The sequence below is a fragment of the Phyllostomus hastatus genome, unplaced genomic scaffold (assembly GCF_019186645.2).
Source record: "Phyllostomus hastatus isolate PE091 unplaced genomic scaffold, TTU_PhHast_1.1 phas_contig_38, whole genome shotgun sequence".
In the NCBI taxonomy this organism is placed as follows: Eukaryota; Metazoa; Chordata; class Mammalia; order Chiroptera; family Phyllostomidae; genus Phyllostomus; species Phyllostomus hastatus.
Window position 1 is genome coordinate 39,647,267 of NW_025333869.1, and position 25,126 is coordinate 39,672,392.

The following is a 25,126-nucleotide window of genomic DNA, read 5'->3' on the forward strand; positions in this document are numbered from 1 at the left end:
GATGAAGAGCTTGAATATTATAATCAGGGTCCAAATATAATAAGTTCTGAAAAAAATTGCTTCTCATAGAAAATGAGAATAAAGCACAATCATAATATAGTAATTCCTGATTTCGTATCAAAGGTTAACTCCTGCTTGGTGATATAAAACAATTCTGTGGTCTAAAGTCTTTTAGACTTTTCTAACATACTATTTTATAATGTCATAGAATAGAATAATTAACATCTGAATAGAAATAAATATTAAATATCCAAACTAATTAGATAATATCATTTTTATTGTATTCAACTCAAAAGATCCTGCTATGATAGCTTAATATTTCTTTTATAATATTTGGAATCTCTAAGCAGTATTAAATCATTTTTGAAAGAGACTATTAAATTATTATTGAAAGTCTATACAGCTGTTTCTATAATTATGCACTCTCAAAACCTCATTCTTTTGGAGATGTTTAACTTGTCTATATTTTTAAAATTCAGGAATAACTATTTCCGAACATGACATGCAAAATAACCGAGGATATTATAAAATTTTGAATATGACTAAACTAAATCCAGAAAACATTTTATTACCTGGAATTGGTTGGAGTTGAGGTTCTTAAACACATTCTATTGTTACATTTTAGCATTTACTTGTAGGAATAAAGCAAGCCTCAAAAATTATGAAATTTACCCTTTAATGGGAAAATTGGTTTTAAACATAAGTATCAATACCATTTGCCATATTAATACTATTATAGAAGGTTATGGGAAGGATGGCTTTTCAAATTTTAAAACTGATATCAATTTGTATATTTTAGTGCTAAAATTAAATTTAAAACAACTTAATGCTTGTCATTCTATTTCTAAAATAATAATATAGGATTCATGTCTTAAATATAGTTTTTAAGTCATTTTTTCATACATTGAAAATGATGGTCTCTTTTTAAATTATTGGTGAATGTAGGAATTGAGCCAATATGATTTGATTATTTTCATTATGTTAACCACCTTTCTCTAGCAAAATGGTTTAAAAACTAAAAAAAGATTTAGATGTAAAGTTGTGTTGGTTTTATGTGAAATTAGGGAAGGATATGTCTTTATTTTTATTTAACAAAAAAAGGTATAAATTGACATCATTTGAAATCAATATAGTTTGATGGTGATAATTTTCAAATAGCAACACTTAAGGACTATTTTTATTTAAAAATTGTTATAGAATTAGTAGAGAATTTTAGAATTCTAATATGTATTTATTGAGTATTTTAAATTTTACAATTTAATTATCTTTAATGAATGTTTAACTTATCTATTCAAAACTATTTACAGGGGTTCTAATCATAAGTAATTGGAAAAATGAATGGCAAATAAATTATAGACAAATGTTTTTAAAAGAAAAATATCAAAGGTGTTTAAAAAATCTTCATGAAGTAGTAACTTCATGTAGATTCAATAATTACTCTCTAATAGTTTTTATGGTATTTGTATACTTCCTTTCAAACAGTACTTATGTCTTTTTTATATATTAGTGTAGACCTATTTTTCAGATAAGTCATAAAGCCATTCTTAGAATCTCATTTAAAATTGCTGTTTTAGGACTGAAATCATTCATGTTTAATAAAGGTAAATCTAACCTATATATATGAAATAAATAGCTAGATATAATTTTATGTTATAAGACAACAAATTTTATGTCATGATTTTATCTAAAACATTGCATATTATCCTAATGAATAAATACAAAGAAGATCTAAAATATGCATTTCTTTTTTGGGTATACTTATTGTTTAATGCTAGTACCTATTAGCATTTTCATAATCATTTCAAATTAACTATAGTTAAAACTTTTCTTTTCTGTCACATGTTTTCTCTTTCTTACCTGTGGATACATAGGCATAAGTAAGTAAATAATATTATTCTAATTCAAAGGCATTAAAAAAAGATGAAATAGAATAGATTAAATTCTGTGTTACTCCATAAACAGTAAGCATCTTTTACCATGGAGTCATTTACTTTAAATAGAAAGTTATATCTTCCATGCCTCACTTCCTTTTGATATCTGGAAATCGCATGAGTTTAAAGAAGTGTTCCTACTGATAGTACCTGTCCCTACCAAAAGGAGTTTCAACATTCTCTTTGCTTTTAATGTGTTAAAATATTTATATGTATATATATTTCAATTAAGTGATGTGATGTCATTATATAGATAATTTTTCCAAGAAAAACTAAACCAAGAACAGATCTACACAAGAACTGCTATACAACATCAAACTCATTTTTAAAAATAACCTTTTAAGATTAAGAAAAGTGTTTGCTGTCAGTTTAATCTACACTGTATACACTTTCTAAATTATTCAGGCAGCCCTGTTACCTTAAGTCCACCTGTGAGAATTCTTTCTTGAACTTTGTATATTTACAAAATGTTGCAATAATAACTTTGGCTTTATATATTATTTATTGCTTCACTTGTCATCTTAGTGTTTCAATGTGACTGTTTAACTTTTATTCAAAATATTTTATTTTAATTTATTTCTTCTAGGTGACTAAATATTAAACAAAAACAAAAGTAACTCAGTCGCTCTGAGCTTTTGGGCCAAGGGCCCGAATGCTTTCATCCGAGGCGCTTATTCATACCCTTTGACTTACTCAATTTTATTTATGATGGACAGCCTCCATGACTCAGTATCCATGTATGAGAAAATCTTCCAGTTGTATCAAAACTATGTTTGATTAACATCAATTTTTTCAGCAGAGCAAGTCCTGACTAAAATTTGATCCTGATTATGTTTAAAAGAAATTCTAACAGCTCTTCTCTTTTTGTACTATATATAATGTTTTAAACTCATTAAGCAAAACTTGAAATAGAAGAAAATCTCTATCAAGATTCTATTGTATATTGAATTTCTCAATTGTGATTTTGAGCTCCTAGAGAGAAATTCTCACATGTGCTTGGGGATTTTAATTCTCTTAACCTGGAGAATAGAAAAAAAAATCCCTTTCTGTATTCTCTTGCTAGCTTTATCTCATGCAGGAAAGCACTTTTAGATCCAGGACAAAATGACTGAGTTGAAAGATAATGGATGGGTATGAATCAGATACAGCTAAGGCTCCTTTCCCCCAAACAGTTAGCTCTGAACATCCTAACCCAAGGCAAAAGATGTGAAACCATCAACCAAAATGTTAGTCTGCAATTTGGAGAATTGTGATTTATGTATCATAGAACTGTTATGTGTGGTCATGGATACTTTGCTGTATCAAAATAATTTAAAAATATCACTGTGCAGATTGCAACTTAAAAAAATGAATATTTCTTATGTTACTCACAGCTCTCACTTTTCTGCCGTGTCTTTTGGAGAATAGGGACATGAAAATAATGTTTTGTTTTAGTAGATTAGTGTTATTTGGCACTTTATATTTTGAAGTAGTAATGAGAACCATAAAAACATCTTTCTCATGAAAGCTATATCACAGCCTGTTTCCTTACATTTCATTATCTTCTTCTTTTTCAAGTCTTTTTCTTCTCTACCATTTTCAACAAAGCAGGGGAAATAAGTCAGTCTCAGAAGACAGGAAACATCAGGATGTTGTGATGCCCTCTTCTTCCAATACTATTGAGGCTCACAAGCGGGCTTATGTAGATGGATCACTTAAGAACAACCAGCCCAAGTCTGAGAGAAAATTCACATTGACAACTGATGAGGATGCCTTAAGTACCCACAATACCCTTTATAATGAAAATACAGATCAAAGATCAACAAATCCAGACTTTTCAGTAAGAACAGTTTCTGTAGGCTCATTTTTATCCAGAACACAAGCCAAAAATGAGTCTCTGAGGGGTCCAAGAGAAAAAATTCAAAAGATGTGGAATCAGACAATCTGCTTACCTAGGAGATCAATGTGGGAGCCTCCCAATAGAACAGAAACCATAGATCTGGAGCAATGGCGAAACAACAGGCAGAAAGCTAAAAATGAAAGCACTGAAACCCATCCAAACAGAAGAGGTAGCAGTAATCCCTTGCTTACAACTGAGGATACAAGTTTCACAGAGAAAGAGGAAATAAGGGAAGATGAATCCCTGGTTATACAAGGAACAGAACAGATGAAATCTCTGTCTTCAGACTCTTTATTTTCTTCTCCTTGGTCTCATTCCACATTCTCTACTTTGCCAACTGTTTCAAGAACTGTGGAACTCAAATCAGAACCCAATGCCATCACTTCTCCTGCTGAGTGTTCCTTGGAACTTTCTCCTTCAATGCCGTGCATTTTAAATTCTCCCTCCTTTAGGAGAGAGACACCTACTTGTATGTTGACTATTGAAACCAAGAGAAACATTTTCAAAAATCTTCTGCATCCACCAAACATCTCTCCTCCCCCTCCTTCTCTTCTCCCTCCCCCTCCTCCCCCTCCATCCTTTCCTCCTCCTTCTCTTATTCTTACACCTTTTTCTCTTTCCTGTACTCCTTCTCCTCCTTCTAATCCTCCTCCTCTTCCTCCACTTTCTGTCTCCCCTTCTCCTTTGTCTGCTTCTTCTCCTCCTCTACCTCTTCTACCTTCATGCCCTTCTCTTCCTCCACCACCTCCTCCTCTTCCTTCTTCACTACCTCCTTCAACTTCAGGTGTATTCACTAAGTGTGTTTGTATACCAGCTGATAAATGCACTGTCAATATGACACCAGCCAAGGAAATAAAGTCCTCTGCAGTACAGCTATCAACATCAACAGCAGTGAGTAATGCAGATCCTCAAAGAGAACCAAAAGGAATACTCAAACATGTTAAAAACTTAGCGGAACTTGAAAAGTCGGTAGCTAACATGTACAGTCAAATAGAAAAAAACTATCCATCAACACACATTCCAAAACCTCAAGTTAGTTACCCTTCAGAGATAATACATATGGAAATGACATCCGGACGAAACCAGGAGAATTTGCACAATATTGTTGAGGAATTTGAAAAACAATCTCACAGCCAATCTACTTCACTGTAATGTTGCTTTTCCTATTTTAACTGGACAACTGTTTTGTTGATCACAATCTTCAAGTGGAGGCAAATTTGAACATTAAAGAAGATTTCATTTTTTTACCCTAAACTCAGTGCAATACTGTTTTTACCTCATTTTTAATTTAAAATATTATTAACTTCATCATTACTAACATATAGATTTTACCTTATTTTCTTAACTACGAAGTAGCATTATTTGTCTACATTTATTTAAAAAGTAAGTAATTTCAATATATTTTTAATGGGAATAAATGGGCATGAAAGTTAGATATTCAATTGAAATCAATGACTTGTTTATCATGTTAATGCAGTAACTTTTTCTTTTTCATCATAGTTTTATGTGAGTGATCCAGGAAAAATGCAGACTGTTACAGATAAGCTAAAACTATAATAGGTTCTGTTATTTCCTTGAAGCCTATGTATTTGGTGAGATGAAATGCTATCAAATTAAAATGTTATCAATCTTAAGATATAAGAGATGACAGACATCATGGTATTTCAAAATAAATCCCAGGTGCTATAAGACATAGTCATCTATTTTTCTTATGAGAGCACCCTTTACTCTGGCTTGCTTTTATCTTATAGTATGTTTATACATTTGATAAACCTTTTACTTTTTTTCAATTGCTGTCTTATCTATTTATTTCTCATTGTGATCTCTTTTTTCTTCTTTATAATGAAAATAAATCTTGAGTTGTTGACTTTTGTAAGACATTTCATTGTTTCCACAGATGTTAAAGTGCTCTTTAATTTTGCTTGTTCACATTATTACATTATGTTGGTAATTATAATTTATTATAAAATCCTCTTTCAAAGAAAATACTTATCTCTTGTTTAATAATAAAATTCTAATCAGTTTTATCTAAAGAAGGTTAAATGAATGTCAAAAATATGTATATCTGGTATGAAATTAGTTACTAGTTCACTAATGAAAATTATAAATATTTTTATTAAGTTATCAATTATATAAAACATGCTTAGCTGATAGTAGTACATTGATAAAATATAAAAAGTTTAAACAGAATCAAGAGGAAATATATCTGGTAAATTACTACAAGTTTTATTCTTTCATTCTTTGTTTTAGGCAAAGAAGACAAAAATTTATACCCTAGGAAAAAATCTCTGTAATTGTAGTGGTTCTTGTATCTTAGAGTTGAACTTGTTAAATTCTTAAAGACATCAGCTAAGTACTACCTTTCTGTGTTCCTAACGAAAGGTAGACTTGACCATCAAGTAGTAACTTTGTTTTTCCTGTTAAACATATGGATTGTGTTTACTGGAAAACCCTACTTTAAATACAAGTATAATCATCTTTTTTACCCTGTAATTTTAAAACTTTAGGAACATGTAAGTTGGACAGAGAAAAGCACAATTCCAAAATATAGGCAAAAGTCTTGCTTGATACTTACCGTTGTATGTGTTATGGTTTGGGGACCAATAATGAATCATTTCAAAGGTTTCTTTCAGCTCTTATATATGTGACATTTGTTCAAGAATTTGATCTGGCATCTCTAATTAATAATATCAGATCAAAAACAACTTGTAAATTTAATTGTTTTCATTAGTTTTGCTTCAGATTCTTTTTATCCAAATCAAGAGTAATTTCTTTCTTGAGGGTTTTGAATATGACTTTGTTCTATTTCACTGAAAAACTTCAGTTGGAGTTTTTGTTGGCAGCTGGTCTTATGCATGAGAACTTATACTTTTTGGCAGGCTCTAACAAGGTATTATTCATAATTATGTAAGCTTTTAATGTGAGTGTGTGTGTTTTTAACCTACTTTTTACCAACTTCTTAGAAATGTGAAATTCCTGAATAATTCCTTTGATTTCCTTAATAATTAAATCTCTAATAATTACTGCAGAAATATTCTAAGAAACCTAAATAACAATTTAATGTAGGTACCTATAGCCTTAAAAAATGTTACATTGTCCATTTCTATAACATTTTTACAATATTTATATAACCCAAAAATGCATTAGTGTATTTTATTTTTCAAATGAAATATCATACCTATTTTTTATATTTAATCTGGTCTGTTTTTGACATATTATATTTAGATATTCTCATATTCATTTTAAAAGTCAATTAGAAAAGGCTTCTGCATGATACCTATTATTCTAATATTCTTTGAATACACAAGCCAAAATGTTTTTTCTCTCCTCAACACATAAGTCTACACAAACTGACAACCAGGCTCTAACAAAAGGTATTTTTTCTACTGATGTATTATGCTCTAATTAATGCATAAAGAATTATATTAGATATTTTATTAAAGTAAATAAACACATTACTATAGATTTTCCTTATTTTAAGAAGTAATCTGGGTGACAGCCAAGATGGCAAAGGAGTAAATAGAAGCTACACTAACCTCCTCCCAGGACCAATCTGGAATTACAACTAAATTGTAGAGAAATCATCCAGAATAACTAATTGAACACTAATTGGAGAGAAGCCTTACAACCATGGACAGACAGAAGAAATCACTTCAGCACAACATGACTGGTAGGGAGGGCAATGGCATTGTGAGAGGGCCATAGGAGGCTGCTGAATTTCTGGAGGGATATTTTAGCAGCTGGGGGTTCCCCCTGAGAATCGTGAAGTCTAAATCCAAGTTCACTCACCAGCCTACAGCACCAAACCCAGAAATGAACCCAGATACTATACAATTGTGAAAAGCAGCAGGGGTTCTATCTGCCAAAGAGAGATAGCTGGAGACTCAAGAGAGCTTCTTAAAAGGCCAACACAAAAGATTTTGTTCACAGTCACTTATCCTGGCTCCAGGAGAGGGAGGGCAGAGCTGACTAGAGATGCTTGAGGAGAGTCTGAGACAGATGACTAGGGAGAGAATTTAAGGAAGAGCTACCAAGATGTCTGTGCTGAGTCATTCCCCATACTGAAGGAGCCATCATTCTCAGGCAGAGCACTCCTCTCCAAGTGGCATCAACCAGAGTGGAAGCAAGAGCCCCACCTGAGGCAATTACTCTGACCCAACCTGTGACACTTATGTCAGACTGCTGATTATAGCTTGATTATGTTAACAGCTGATCAGTTAAACAGTTGATTAGTTTAACATGCAAGAAAGAAAATACAGAGATACAGCTACAAGGAAAAACAAAAAGACAGACCCCAAATGAAGAAATAAGAATTTTCCAGAAGACTAGATGAAATGGAGGCAAGCAATTTATCAGATAGAGAGTTTAGAGTAATGATTATAAGGATACTCAACAGCATGATAAAAGACATAGAAACCATAAAATAGGACCAGTAAGAAATAAAGAATGCAATTTCTGAAAAAATACACTGGAAGGAATAAATACTAGGTTAGGTGAAGCAGAGGATTGAATCAATGTTTTGGAAAACAAGGTAGAAAAAAGCACCCAAGCAGAGCAGCAAAAAATAAAATAAAAATAAAAAAGTTATAAGGAGAGCTTAAAAAAACTTTTGGGGCACCATGAAACATAACAACATCTACATCATGGGAATACCAGAAGGAGAAGAGAGTGAGCAAGGGATTGAGAACCGATTTGAAGAAATAATGACCAAAACCTTCCCTAATCTGGTGAAAGAAAAAGTCACTCAAGTGGCTGTTTCCAGAAAGCTCAGAGGATCCCAAACAAGTTGGACCCAAAGAGGCATACACTGAGGCACATAGTGACAAGGCTTAAAGACAAGGAGAGAATCCTAACAGCCACAAGAGAAAAGCAAGTAGTTAACTACAAGGAAGTACCAATTAGACTGTCATCTGAAACATTAAATTAAAATGACGAGGCTTAAAGACAAGGAGAGAATCCTAAAAGCCACAAGAAAAAAGCAGGTAGTTACCTATGAAGAAGTACCAAATAGACTGTCATCTGATTACTCAACAGAAACATTTCAGGCCAGAAGGGAGTGGTATGAAATATCCAAGGTGATGTAAAGCAAGGACTTACAACCAAGGCTACTTTACCCAGCAAGGCTATCATTTAAAATCAAAAGAGAAATAAGAAGCTCCCCAGACAAGATAAAGCTAAAGGAGTTTTTTAACACTAAACCAGTACTGCAACAAATGTTAAAGGGCTTGCTTTAAGAAGAAGAATAAAAAAGAGAAAGAAAAAAGAGGAAAATGGTCTAACTATTGTGCCACTATCTCAAGTAGCACTACATATGTATCTATCAATAGTCACCTTAAATGTAAATGACTTAAATGCTCTGACCAAAAGATATAGGATAGCTCAATGGATAAGAAAACAAGACCCATATATATGGGCCTCCAAGAGACCCATCTCAGATAGAAAGATACACATAGACTAAAAGTAAAGGATTGGAAAAAAGGCATTTCATGCAAATGGAAAGAAAAAGAAAGCTTTGGTAGCAGTAGTTATATCCAACAAAATAGTCTTTAAAACCAAGGCTATAGTAAGAGACACAGAAAGACACTACATAATGATAAAAGGAACACCCTAACAGGAGGATATAACCTTAATAAACATTTATGTACCAATATAGGAGCACCTAAATATGTAAAGCAAATCTTGATGGACATAAAAGGAGAGATAAACATAATTGGGGATTCTAACCCCCCATTGACTTCAATGGATAGATCTTCCAGGCAGAAAATCAACAAGGAGATGGTGGCCTTAATGATACACTAGATCAAATGGACTTAATTGATATCTTCAGAGCATTTCATTCCAAAGTGGCAGAATATACACACTTTTTAAGTGCATATGGAATGTTTTCTAAGATAGACCATGTGTTAGGGCATGGAACAAGTCTCAATAAATTTAAGAAGATTGAAATCATATCAAGCATCTTCTTTGGCCAAATGCTATGAAACTGGAAATCAATCACAAAAGGAGAACTAAAAAACATACAAAGACATAGAAGCTAAACATCTTATTAAACAATGAATGGGTCAACAAGATCAAGGAAGAAAACAAAAGATACCTTGAAACAAATGAAAATGAAAACAAAGCAATCCAAACTCTGTGGGGCACTGGGAAAGCAACCATAAGAAGAAACTTCATAGCATTACAGGCCTATCCCAAAACAGAAGAAAGCTCAAATAAACAAATTACCTTCACTGTTAAAGGAATTTGAAAAAAACAACAACAACAAACAAAGCTCAAAGTGAATAGAAGGAAGGACATAATAATGATCAGAGCAGGAATAAATGAAATAGAGCCTAAAATAATGATATAAAAGATCAATGAATCAAAAAGCTGGTCCTTTGAAAAGATAAACAAGATTCACAAACCTTTAACCACCCTAATTAAGAAAAAAAGAGAAAGGACCCAAATAAATAAAATCAGAAATGAAAGATGAAAAATAACAAAAGACACCAAAGAAATACAAAGGATAGTAAGAAAATATTACAATTAAATGCCAACAAACTGAAAAACCTGGATGAAATGCATAAATTTCTAGAAACATAAAATTTTTCAAAAATAAATCAAGAAGAATCAGAGTATGAGTGGACAGATTATACCAAATGAAATTGAAGCGGTAATCAAAAAACTCCTAACAAACAAAAGCCCTAGACCAGATGGCTTCACAGGTGAATTTTACCAAACATTCCAAGAAGAGCTAATACCTCTCCTTCTCAAACTATAAAATTCAATAGGTGGGAAGGCCCCCAAATTCATGTTATGAGGCCAGAAATATCCTAATTCCAAAACCAGATAGACACTACAAAGACAGAAAATTATAGGCCAATATTTCTAATGAACATAGAAGCTAAAATCCTCAACAAAATATTAGCAAACTGAGTATTGTGATGCATCAAAAAAATCATACACCATGATCGAGTGGGATTTAATCCACAAATGAAAGTTTAGTACATTTGCAAATCAGTAAATGTCATTTACCATGTAAACAAAATGAAGGATAAACATCATGTGATCATATCCATAGATTCAGAAAAGCATTGATAAAATCCAGCACCTATTTATCTTATCAAAACTCTCAGCAAAGTGGAAATAGAGGAAACATACCTAAACATAATAAAAGAAATACATGAGAAACCCATGCCAGCATCATATTCAACATGAACATACTCATGCTCAAGATCAAGAACAAGACAAGGATGCGTGCTTTTACCTCTCTTATTCAACATAGTACTGGAAGTCCAGCAATCAAACAAGAAGAAGAAATAAAAGGCATCCAAATTGGAAAAGAAGAAGTAAAGCTGTCTTTATTTGCACATGACATGACACTGTACATAGAGAATGCCAAATATTCCACCAAAAAATACTGGAACTGATAAATGAATTCAGCAAAGTAGCAGGATACAAAATTAATATCCAGAAATAAGTTGCATTTTTATATGCCATTAATGAACTAAAAAGGAAATTAAGAAAACAATCCCTTTCATAACTGCTTCCCCCAAAATAAAATACCTAGGAATAAACCCAACAAAAGGATATAAATGACCTGTACTTGGAAAATTGTAAGACACTGAAGAAAGAAACTGAAAAGGATACAAATAAGGGGAAGCACATACATGATCATGGATAGGAAGAATTAACATCATTCTAATGTCCATACTACCCAAAGCAATGTATAGATTCAACAGAATTCCTATCAAGATTCCAATGACATAGTCCACAGAACCAGAACATGTTGAGGTCTGCCTTGCCTGGTCTCAGGAAGCTGTAACCCCTGTGACTTAGGCTAAGTGAGAGACCTCTGAGCCAGGAGCCACTAAAGAGACAAAACTTATTTCCCTGGCATGAATGCTGCCTGCCTGGCCTCCAATGCTTGATCAGTTAGCCAATGACGGGTAAGATTTCTCATGGGGGGAATTGCCTAAGACAGGCATGATCACATGGAGGCCTCAGGGAAGAGACTTAGGGCTGTGGAAATGAAGGAGTGATGGACATTAACCCCTGCCCCTCGGCTTTGTCAAAGCCTGAGTCCTTGTTTTCAGTTGTGAGAAATCCAAGCTTCCTGGCTGCCTTTGTCTCCTCTGCCCGACTCAGGCCTGCAGAAATAACAGGGGCAGTACAATCCAGACCAGAGTCGGCAGACCCCCAGGGTAATCAGGCCTGGGACATAGAATATGCAAGATTCTGTGAGATCTGCTTGCTGAAGGATGCTATTGAATTAGAATATGAAGGCATAGGCAGGAAACGAAACTAGCCTTTTAGGTCCTGTAGTCTTTTTAAGTGATAAAACACAAACTGCCAGTCCAGAATCCCAGCGGGAGATCTGTCAGACCCTTTGAAAACTACCTATTCCTTTTGATCTTCCCTGCCAGACTGTAATCCACAAACTGTGTCTGTATTCTTAATAAAAGCCTACTCAGGCGGGGAGGCGGGGCATTCTCCACTAGAGAGAGTGGCCGTTTTGTCCCTATTTCCCCATAGGACACAGTTGTCTCTGTGTATGTTTTTCTCATGTTTCAACAAGCATCCGCACCAGGGATGGATACTGCTGGCCAGTATCCTCCTCAAGAACAAATACTTCAAAAATTCATACAGAACCACAAAAGGCCCCGTGTGGCAAGAGCAATCCTGTGAAAGAAGGACAAAGTTGGAGGAATCACACTACCTAATATCAACCAAAGTATAAAGCCATAGTAATCAAAACAGCCTGGCATAAAAACAAATACATAGACCAACAGATGAGAATATAGAGCCCAGAAATAACCCATGACTTTATAGTCAATGAATATGAAACAGAGAAGCAAGCACATTCAATGGAATAAATACAGTTTGTTCAATAACTGTTGCTGACAAAATTGGACACATGTGCAGAAAAATGAAACTAGAGCACCTTCTTACACCACACACAAAAATAAATTCAAAATGGGTCAAAGACATAAATGCTAGACTCAAAACCATAAAAATCCTAGAGAAAAACATAGGCAGCAAAATTACAGACATTGCTCATAGAAAATTTTTACTGGATATATCTCTCCTGGCAAGGGCAACAACGAAAAAAATAAACAAATGGAACTACATCAAACTAAAAACTTTTTGCACAGCAAAGGAAATCATCAACAAAATAAAAAGGCAACCCACAGAATGGGGGAACATATTTCCCAATACATCTGAAAAGGAATGAATATCCAAAATTAAAAAGTCTTAAAAAACTCAACACCAGAAATCTAATAACCCAATTTAAAAAATGGGCAAAGGACCTGAATAGCCACTTCTCCAAAGAGGACATACAGATGACCAATAGACATGTGAAAGGATGCTTAATATCACAAATATCAGAGAAATGCAAATTAAAACCACAATGAGATACTACTTCACACCTATCAGAATTGCTACCATCAATAAATCAACAAACAACAAGTACTGGAGGGGATGATAGAAGGGGGAACACTTTTGTACTGGTGGTGAGAATACAGACTGGTGCAGCCACTGTGGAATGCGGCATGAAGATATCTCAAAAAATAAAAAATGGATCTGCCTTTTGACTCAGCGATCCCACTTTTGGTAATACATCTGTAGGAACCCAAAATATTAATTCAAAAGAACATAAGCACCCCTATGTTCATTGCAACATTATTTACAATTGCCAAGATATGGAAGTGTCCATCAATAGAAGAGTGGATAAAACAACTATGGGACGTTTACACAATGGAATTCTTGGCCACCGAAAAGAAGAAAATTTTACCTTTTGCAACAGTATGGGTGGACCTAGAAAACATTATGCTAAGTGAAATAAGTCAGAGAAAGATAAATACTGTATGATTTCACTCACATTTGGAATCTAACATCAAGCAAAATAGAGACAGACTCACAGATGGAAAGCAGTTGACAGGTAGTGGGGTGAAGAGATTGAGCAAATAGGAAAAGGACTCATGGACATGGACAACAGTGTGGTAATTGCTGGGGACAGGGGAGTATAAGGGGGCTAAATGGTAATGGAAAAAATCAATAAAAGTTACATAAAAATGTGTTAAAAATAAAAATATAGGACAATTTAAAAAGTAATCTATAATGCATACAACTATTGCAAAATAAAATAATTAATACACAGATATAAACTACATAGTAATATATATCAATATTATATGACTAGCTTTACAGGAATCAACAGAGTATCATATTGATTGAAATCACACAGACAATTATACATAATGATTCTATTGTGCACCTTTTCTTAGTACCTTTTTGCCTCTGAACTACAACAAATAATACAAAAAACTAAATTAAATGCAACATAAAGATTAAAGAAAAGTAATGTTTATCTATTGATATTTTATTTCCCGCATTTATGGAACATGCTGCTAGAGAATAGAGGCAGTTTAAATATTATAGAAAATAAAATCCAACTTTGGTTGGATATTTTATATTATGCATGTGACTTAGTTGTTCTTATTAAAATCTAAATATGAACTTTTTCTATCTCTGAAAGATACAAACTGAGTAAAAGTGAAATATCTAAGCTTCTAAATGCTGTAGAAGGATTATCATTACTATTGGTAGAACTACATGAGCACTCTGTAAATCTCACTACAGAACTATTACAAATAATAAACTGCTGATAGCATTAAATACTATTACTATAACGCTGTTACTACCAACCATTTCAATCAACAGTACCTTAACTACCAAACATGCTTGAAGATAAGTAGATTCACCTTGTGAAGGCCTTATAATTAAAGAAGTTTTCTACAGAGATTGTTTTGTTGAACTTTAGAAAATTATGTACTCATCTCTTCATAATAAACCTTTACTGAAGTTAGTTGTTTATTGATTCCATATGGCATGGTCAACCAGACCAGTTTAATGTTTAGACCAACTCTTTAATAAATATTTAAAATATGCATAATTAAGCCCTGGCTGGTGTAGCTCAGTGGATTGAGCGCGGGCTGCGAACCAAAGTGTCGCAGGTTCAATTCCCAGTCACGGTACATGCCTGGGTTGCAGGCCATGACCCCCAGCAACCGCACATTGATGTTTCTCTCCCTCTCTCTCTCTCTCTCTCTCTCCCTCCCTTCCCTCTCTAAAAATAAATAAAATCTAAAAAAAAATAAATAAATAAAATAAAATAAAATAAAATATGCATAATTAGTGAAATTAACTATTGAAAACATTCTATAATTTTTGCCCTGTCAAATGCAGTCAAATGTTTCACCAGTGTATGGTCCATGAACTTTATAAATCTGTATGTATAATTGAACATTTGACTATTACATCTGTAAAATTTTTTCACTTTGAATGTCTAATTCATAAATAGACATGAATGTCTAATTAATAAATAGACATGAATGTCTAACTCTTAAAAGCTGGTAATATTTTGCATTCCCTATTTTTAGAACAAGTTGACACAAATAATCTTGTAAAAACTTAATGGTATATATTTTAGTTTTAAAGATTTTTTTTCATTCTGAACCAATATGTTTCTCATGTATAAAACACATCTATCCCCAAATGAGTATTTTCTATGTATCAGGACATCTAGGAAAGAGAGGAGGTAGAATTTTTTTAATTCCAATTGATTATAACAGAATCAAAGAGTGTTATTATACACCATTGAGATAGAATAGATAATGTATGTTTTGGCATTCATATAGAATGAAGGGTGGGATGATAATTGTTTTTAATAATGTAGGCCTGAAACCTTTTTCCTCCTGTTTTGATGCTGACACAAAATATATTTCTCACTGATACAATTTTTAGTAAAAATTACTTTCTAACTTTTTCTTGGATTTTTAAAACACCATTACCTAAAATTTTATTTAGCCTAAGAAGCCAAGATGTTTAATACTGATTTCTTCATTTCTGCCTTGCAGGAGAGGTTATGCATCAGAGGTAAGGGCATTATGGTGTTATGTTATATCAAGGACTGATTTATATCTTTTTCAAAACTAGTGTGCTTTACAAAATTTATAAGTATGGTATACTATTTCCTTTCATTTAAGGTGAATGAAAATCAACTGCTCACCTTTTCAAGGACACATTTATTTTTTCCTGAATTTCTATTAACACAGTATTATGAGATTACCCCCCCCCAATTTTTTTTTCTGTAAATCTAATTTGGAAACTAGCAATGACTTGACTTGAATTTTGTTCTTATTACCAGTCCAAAGCTCCATTCTATCACATTAAAGTTTGAGATCTTAGAGAATTTTTTTAAAAAACAACCATAAGAAAGCTCTGGTTTCTCCACTGTGTTATTTGACTCTTAGTCCACAGTGAAGATACTGAGCATTCAGGCCAAGAGTATTTAGCTAGCCTCACTGTAAGTGGCACTATCAGTGAAGTCACTGAGAATTTAGTATGTGCAGTTTAGCATACAGTTTCTCAGTTAAAAGAATGAAATAAGCATATGATCTGATTGGCTTATACTTTAGAAAATGTGAGTTCTAAATTATTTGAAAATTAAGGTGAGTGACTTTAAAAGTAATTCCTTTGGGGGGGTAATTAATAACTAACATTGAATCAGAATACCTCTAACTTAAACTTCCCACGATTTTAAATGGATACCTTAAGTAGACTCACTAATAACTCTATCATGGAAAATCTGTGTGTTCAGTCAAGTAGTTGTTCTGCTAGCCATTTCAAACACTTGGTTCATTGGTGGAAGTATCTCTCAGACGTTCTCTGCCCACTTTCTCACTGCTCACTTTAAGATTCATGTTGTGTATCTATTTCTCCCAAACTTTGAATTGCAAATCCTGTTCCCTTCTCATTAAAGTATAAATTATTCTGAAACAGGCCAATAGTAACTGTGTTTTTCTTTAAATAGGTATGGGTAAAATGGAGAGAGAGTAGGAAGTGATTCCTGCAAACTCTGAGGGAGAACAATTTCTCTAATCACAAAAGAATTTCGGAAACATGCTTAATGCTTGAGTGCAGGCAATCCACATCTTGGTAAAAAAGAAAAATAGGAAGCATGTCTTTAACATGATGATGAATATATTTCTATCATATCATTACTTTGTGTGCTCCCCCCTTCTTCCCAGTGAACCTGATTACATTTAACGTGATTGGGGAGAAAGAAAGAGGGGCAATTCAAAATGAGGTTAAGTGTGTTAAGAACTGTGTGACACTTAAAGTGCTTTTAGAAACATGAATGACTGTACTGTGAAGCTCAAACCAAGAAAATTGTGGATTTTTATTTAAAGAAGTTAACTTTGATGTTAATTAAAACAATGTTGAAATTAAAACAAATTATCTATTAATTTATGCTCCAACATAAATAGTCAAAATATCATTTAATGGTGTTGGTAGCCATCACATGAAAAACGAATTATGGTCCCAAGGTAACCAGATTTAAGGTATCACCTTTTTTTCTCTCTTTTCAGTCATAATCTACTTTTTCCATCTGAATTATTTTCTAAATCTTTTTCTATTTTAATTTCCTTTGGCAGCAACAACAACTGCTGAGGCCCTCTCTTCTTAAACCAGAGGTATCAATTTCTTTCTCTTCTCAACCTCACTGTCTTCACAGTACTTTATGTGGCATTAATGTCCATCATATGTGTAGGCAGAGTGGGTGGCTGCTGATGTGGCATAATTTTATGAGAGCAAAAAGGTTGTTTTAAATTAAAATAAATAAATGCATAAATATGCAAGCAAATCTCCTCCTTACTGCTTGTTGGTGGCAAAATTGCTGTTGTTTTCTTCTTCATTCTCTGGAAATTAGACAAATAAGAATTTTGGTCCTATTAAAAGCAAGCTCTCATTGAATGAAGTAATCAGGGACCTAATCAGTCACTTCTCATAGAACTATTCCTGAGATCAGATTTAGATTAGGCAAAGTTTGAAGAAAGAACGCAGACACCTGTGCTGAAATAACAAAAGGTAAAAATTGATTATGATTCACAGTCTTCAATCATTGCATGCCATTCAAATACTGCCTTTGAGCATGTGTCTATTTCATAATGCCTGTCATTTTCTTCTGCAATGAGAAAAAAGAGATGCATGGACATAAATGCATATTATTTACATTTATTTTCCTTTGATACTGCTCAAGTTTTAGTAAATAAAAAGTAATGTTATGTAAATATATCTCCTTTGGCAAATTTAGTATTTTATAAGTACTACTTTAAAAAAATTATTCAATTTTCTTGCCCTGGCCGGGTGGCTCCTTTGGTTAGATGTGGTCCCATGCCCAAAAGGTTGTAGGTTCAGTCTCCAGTCAGGATGCATGCCTAGGTTGGGGGTTCGATACCTGGATTTAAAAAATTATTCCATTTTCTTAACAAAAGTATCTTCACTTTGCTAAAGAGAGGAGTTTTGTGGTTAAAAATTTACTTCCCCAAATTTGGAAGTTTTGTGGTAGGAATATTCAACTCATCATATTTTGCCAAGTATAGTGCATACATTTTGCCCGAATTTTTGAGGGAAAAATAAGGATACACATTATACCTGGATAGTACCTGAAATACCTTGTATCTATTCTTGTGTTTTGTAATTACTTGTTACATAAAATTTTTTGTACAATAATGTGATAAAAATTATTGCCAAAATCCCTTTATAATATAAAAACAAGTATTTAAATATAAATTTAAAAACTGCATTAAAAAATTAAAACAAAAAATATTTTCCTGAAAGTTTGGTCAAAAAATGTGGGTGTGCATTATATATGGCAATATACAGTATATAAATTTTTAGTAAAAATTTCCATGGAGACATCTCCAAAGATTACTGGATCAGATAACTCAGTGTTACAATCCAAATGCCAATTACTGGCTGCAAGACTTTAATCAAGATATGCACCCTCAAGATGAACATCAATTTCATCTTCTATAAAATGGTTGCAGTAAAATTTTAAATAATAGCTCTCAGCTCACTAGGGAGAAATTCAGTAAATGGTAGTTATTATTAAGGGTTTTTTTGTTTGTTTCTTTACATCAGCATAAATGTTTATATTTTGGTCAATAAGATAAGCTAATTCTATGGCTTCTCTATGTGAAATTCTCTTATTTTAGCAAAAATGAATTTTAAAAATAACATTCAGTATTTTATCAAGCCATAAAATCACTTTTTAGTGTGCTATTTAGCATACTTTTCTAAATGCAGGATCACCTGATAAGGGTAACAAGGACTGTGTGGAGCATTTCAGTGTCCCCTTCCAGTTGACTTAGAAATCTTAATTGTCACCAGGTCCATCCTCATTTTTTTTTCTGAAAAGGTGATACTCTGCCCTTCAGTAATGAGTGGCATAAGACTCCCAGGGGAACCTTTCAGATTATTCCCTTCTACAGGCACCTATTCCTTCTTTTCATATTGGATCACAGAGTGGCTAATTGAATCAAGGGCTAAGTTTCCTGGGTTTCTTCCTAGTTACTTCTGTTCTTCTATTTATTTTCTTAAAGACATCTTATGACATATATATTGTAGCTAGCAAGAGCTGAGATTTATAGTCCCTTTAAGAAAAAAAGTGTGTGCTTAAAACAATTATTTGATTCTAACTTTTAAAATCTGCTATTCACTCAGTTGCATTAAGTTTACATAAATACTTGTTTTTAATTATTGCTAAAAGTTACTAAAAATCAATTTCAAAATCACCCTAATTATAAAATCATTGTAATTATAAAAACATCTATCTTAAGATCTCTTCTCTTAACAAATGTTGGAGTGTATATCAATATTGCTAGCTATAAGCACGATATTGTACAGTAGGTCTCTAGAACTTTTTCATCTTTTTTAATGGAAATTTTATACCTGTTGAAGAGCAGCTCCTGTTTTCCCTTCTCTCCACGCCTGGCAATGATCACTCTATCTGCTTCTATGAGTTTGACTATTTCAGATACCTCATGTAAATGGAATTATGCTGCTTCTGTCTTTATATGATTGGCTTTTTCCACTTAACGTAATGTTTTCAAATTTTATCCATGGTGTTGCATATGGTAGATATCCCATGTTTTTAAGGCTGAATAATATTCCATTTTATGTACATGCCACATTTTCTTTATCCATTCTTCCATTGATGAACACTTAGGTTTCAGCTTCAAAATCAGTTGGTGATCTTTTTTCAGTGTCCATATGTATTACATTAAACATGTATTAGCCAAGTAGTTTAAGAGTATTGGTTCTGAGGTCTATTTGCTTTACTTAAACCAGTAGAGCCCTGGCCAGGTGATTCAGTTGGTTGGAGCATCACTCCATTCACCAGAAGGCTGCCAGTTCAATCCTGGTCAGGGGTCACACCTAGGATGTAGGTTTGATCCTCAGTCAGGGAACGTACAAGAGGCAACCAATATATGTTTCTTACATGCCTCTCTCTCTCTCTCTCTCTCTCTCTCTCTCGCTCTCGCTCTCCCCTCTTCCTCTTTCTCTAAAATCAATTAAAAAATAACCTCAGTGAGGATTAAAATATTAGTAAAATAAAGATATAAATAAATCAGTATAATTACACTGGGTTTTAGACATTTCAAAAGTCTAAGTCTACCAATATTTTATATATACTTGTATATATGTATTTAGTTTGAATAACTTAAATTTAGACTTTACCTTTTCCCAATTTATTATTGTTCTTTCTCCACTTCATTTCTCATCCTCCCACCCACTTCCTATAGAGAACATTTTTTGTTGAAATTAAACTGCAATATAAAAGTATATAAATTATACTATATAGCTAGTTGTATATTTATAAAGTACACACACCCTTCTAGCTCACCAGAAGAGCCTTTCTAGGTCAACACTGATATTATTTCTCCTTTCTTTAATTTCTCACCTGGTCTCTTTACTTTTTCAAGCTAAATATTTTAATGTTATACATACATACATATATATTCAATTTCAGCTTCACTGAGTTATAATTGAAAAATAAAATTATAAGATATTTAATGTGTAATTAGTGGTGATTTGATACATGTATCCATTGGAAGAGTCCCCTCATCTTTACCTTTATTATGTGAGAACACTTAAATTCTATTCTTAAGAAAATTTCAGTTATACAGTATAGTGTTATCGGATATAGTCACCATGTTTTCCATTTGAACCACAGGCCTTATTTATCTTATAGCTAAAGTTTTTAACCTTTTATCAACTTCTCCCTATTTCCCACACCACCAGCCACTGACACTTCTCTATTCTGTTTCTATGAGTTTGACTTTTTATTCATTTATATATTTTTTAGATTCCACATACAAGTGATACCATACCATGCAGTATTTGTCTCTGTCTGGCTTGTCCATCTTAGCATAATCCCCTCGGGATCCATCCATGTTGTCATAAATGACAGGATTCCCTGTTTTCTCAAATGTAGATGTTCATTGTGCTGTGGCAGTATCAGAGTCAGTGAGATTTGTATGAATTGTGATTAATGCTAATTTAAAACTTCTCACCTGGCTCCTAAGGTACATATTAGCTTGTCTGTTTTTGACGTTTCTTTGAATAGATAAAACAGAATAATAAGTTTTATTTGTACTTGGCTCTTTTTGCGCAGCATTCTTGTTTTGGGAGGTTCATCTCTCTCGTTGTGTGATGTTGTGGTGTATTTACCTCATGGGCTTTTGCACTGGTTCCAGGTTTTGGCTGTTATGAGTGCTGTATTTTGGTGAGCTATTACAGGCATTTTGCTGAGTATACAAGCTAAACTATAATAAACTTCTGTGAAACAGAATTAACTATATTAAACTTCTGTGAAACTGCATATATTTGACTTTAGATTATTACCATCTTTCAAAAGATTTTACTAATTTACAATTTTTCTGGAAGAGTATGAGAGTTCCAGTGTTCCATGTCCCTGCCAAAACATGGTATTGATGACCACATTTTTTTAATTTTAGCTGTTCTAGTGGGTAAAAGGAAGTTATTTTAACATCAAAAATAGATTCCTTTGCTAATGGTTCACAAAGCATTTGTAAACCACAAAGTCATTAGAGAGTACATTAGTAGAGTTGAGGAACTGCAAACTTAAAATATATAGGGCAGTAATGCAAGTGAGCAGAGTTTATAAAATATAAAAACAAAAGAGCAGCTGAGAGATCCTATTGTGACTATGGGTATAGATGTAAAACACTGTGGTTGAGAACACAGTTGTAGCTAGTGGGGAAGGTGATTGCTATAAGGAGTAATACTACTAACTAAACTCATAAAATGATAATATAAGACCAATATTGTCATCTTTTTAAAAAAACAAATCAAAATCCAGATTTTTTATAGCATTTTCTGAATAAAATTTTGGCAACAAATTCAATTTTTAAAAAATGGTATTTGCCAAAGAGAGCACAACTGAAGGTTATTCAGGCTGTGAATTTTCATATTTTTCTAATGATATATTTATGTTCTCAGAGAAATATTTTCCCTGAATTATTGTCATATCTGGAACAACAGAATTAATTCTATACAAAATAGATAATTTTAGAAATAAAGTACCAACCCACTTTCCTATGGATACCTATAATTTTTCTTCCTTCTCTTTTCCTGCTTCATTGCAAAATTAATTTGGTTAACCTTTTCAGTTCAACTTACTTAAATGTTAAAATAGAATTTAAAAGGGAAATATAATGAAATAAAATTTAATTGTTAGTTAAAATTAGTTTCATATGTTTATCTCAGGAAAAACATCTTTTTAAAAGAGTAGAGCTCAAAAAATCGGTATTGTCTAGAATTTTGAACTGAAAACATAGAAAGGGCTTTGCTCTGACAAATTCCTTTGTTTTACAAAAAGAGAATAACATCCAAAAGTATGGATTTAATTAAATTTTATTAAACTCAGTATGTTTTAAAATGTAAACATCCTTGGAAAACATCACATGTTAATGTAATTTTATTACTGTATAAATGATTATTATCAGATCGTTTCTTAAGAATAACTTTTGATAAATAGAAATGTTCTGGGTACTAGAAAACTTAGCAGGAAAATGAAACAATTTGGTAAAGAGAACGCTTTAATTTTTCTCAAGGCTAAACTCTGTTTATAATGTGTTAAAAAAGAGTGAAATATTAACCGTCAGTTGATAGTTTTAAACTTATTCGAGAACAAGTGATAGGCTCAACTGTAACTTTAACAGATTTACCATTATAAAACATTTACCCTTTTACCCTTCATTTCTAATAACATAACTTTATTTTGTGTAAAGTAGTTACAGCCAGAAAAAAAATTTTGAATATGCTTAACTAACATTCATGATTAAAGTTACTTTGGCAGGAGTCTTTTGAAAGTCAATGAATTCCAGGTCTGGAAATCTGACTTTGAGCTGAAATGTGATAAAAATTTGTTTTCAAATGCAATTTCTCTCTTTGAACAATAGGAGTTATCCATGGAGTCTGGAATTGATCCTGGCCAGGAATATGGACAAGATTATTACAGTTATGAGCATGGGTACATCTTCAGATTTTTTTATCCAGTATCTTAATATTTTTATGAATGATAAAGTTTAAACAAATTATTATTACTATCATTTGTTTTACAAATGTAATTTTATTTGTTTCATCTTTGAAATAAGTAAAACATCCAGTTTTAGTTTCAGTCAAGTTTTAACCAGTTTTCTACAGTGAGTTCTGTTTTGATGTTTGTGCTGATATTGACTACAACTCTAAGAATGCAGTAAACATGATTGAAAATTATTTAAATGAGAAGAAATGTCAAACATATTTGCTCAATTCCTGATTCACCATTTTTATATGAAATGTTTAAGATTTTATTTAACCAGTCCCCTCAACATTTGTCCAAGAGAAATTAAGAAAACATACTGTAGAATTTAGTAATAAACATTTCTACACACATAAGTTAACTGCTTTCTAAAATTACAGTAGAGAAATGTAAAGACCACTACAAATCATGTTTGAAGTAGATTTTTACTGTGAATAGAGAATTTTTGTTCTGAATAAGCCATTATATACTTTTAGAAAGAATCGATTTTGTGTCCTAGATTCTTCAATTAATTAAGGAACAATATGCCTTTCTCTTCATTCTAGACTCACCCCAAAAATAAATCTGAAATAACTTGACTCTTTTTATTGTTATTCCAGGGTACCATTATGGCAAAAACCATTGGTCATTAGGTTGTAGTACTTACCTTATGGTTGTATAACTAGTTTACAAGGAACCTAATAGGTGAGGTATAAATATCTGTTGTTTGAATAATGAAGAAAAAGAAAAAAACAGAGATCAGTCATGGTAGAGTCTACCCAGACCACATAAAAAAATGTTTAAAGGTGTAAGTTTCTGTTACAGGTATGAAATGCCTCAATATGGAAGTCGCCGTCGCTTATTACCACCGGCTGGACAAGAGGAATATGGTGAGGTGGTTGGTGAAGCTGAGGAGGAATATGAGGAGGAAGAGGTAATTACTATAAGTTTCTTATGTAAGGTTAATAGTCCAAGAACAATTTGTTATCGCTATTTAATAGCAGGCTACAAAATTTTCCAAAAATCAGAAATTCTGTTTACTTAATACATGTTATCTATAGAAATATAATAATGCTGACAGTTTTCTTGTCTGTAGAAGGAAATTAATTTTTATGTAAGTTTAATTTATATCCTTCTGTAAAATGTTAGACACCTAGAATAAAGTTACAATAAAGTTATATTTTCTGAATTCCTAAATGTTTCCCCATAAAGTTAACATAATAATAAAACATTAAAAAAGTGTTTTGCAAAACATGGTTTACTTAAATTTTACATTGTCCCGCATACCTAAAAATTGTGAAAAAGTATAGTCTTCATCTTTCAGTTATGAGAATAATAACATATTACCACCAATATTTAATGAAATATTTATGTTTAAATTAGCATAAGTCATGTATATAAAGTTTGTATATTTTACCTAAAATATGCACTTGGGACATTTATTTAAATAAAACACATACACACAAAACAAAGAAATATCACTATAGCTTTATCCTCTTCAAAATTAAGAATAAAGTAAAATTTCACAAACTATTCAGATAAACTATCATAATTTCCTGATTATTTAAAATTTTGTTAAAGGAAATTACATAAAAATATTAAAATGGATGAATGAGAGAGGAAAGAAGTTATGATTAGTTGCTTCTCTCTCCTTTGATATAAGATGCAATATAAATGTGTAAGAAAAAATGAGAAAGCATTAGAATTTGGTGTCATTAATGCAAGCCAAAATGAAATAATTTATTTTTCTTGGTCATCCTCTGTGTATAAACAATGGGGATAAAAATCAGAGACTCGTGTGTTTACTTTATGAAATTAGTAATATAACTTGCATAAAGCTATTGGCCAGCAGATTCATTCCTGCTTAACTTATGTGGGAAAAGATCACACCATAACTAA

At 32.4% G+C, this 25,126-nt stretch overlaps 1 protein-coding gene across 1 annotated transcript in view; it reads left to right on the top strand.

Annotated features, from left to right (window-relative positions):
• PCDH15 (protocadherin related 15) overlaps positions 1–25,126 on the top strand; it is a 782,416-nt gene that overhangs the window by 754,202 nt on the left and 3,088 nt on the right. The window contains exons 34-37 of the mRNA XM_045842279.1: positions 15,711–15,729; positions 17,292–17,330; positions 23,127–23,197; positions 24,053–24,161. Coding sequence (XP_045698235.1) covers positions 15,711–15,729; positions 17,292–17,330; positions 23,127–23,197; positions 24,053–24,161 — 238 coding nt within the window. The remainder of the gene's footprint in view (positions 1–15,710; positions 15,730–17,291; positions 17,331–23,126; positions 23,198–24,052; positions 24,162–25,126) is intronic.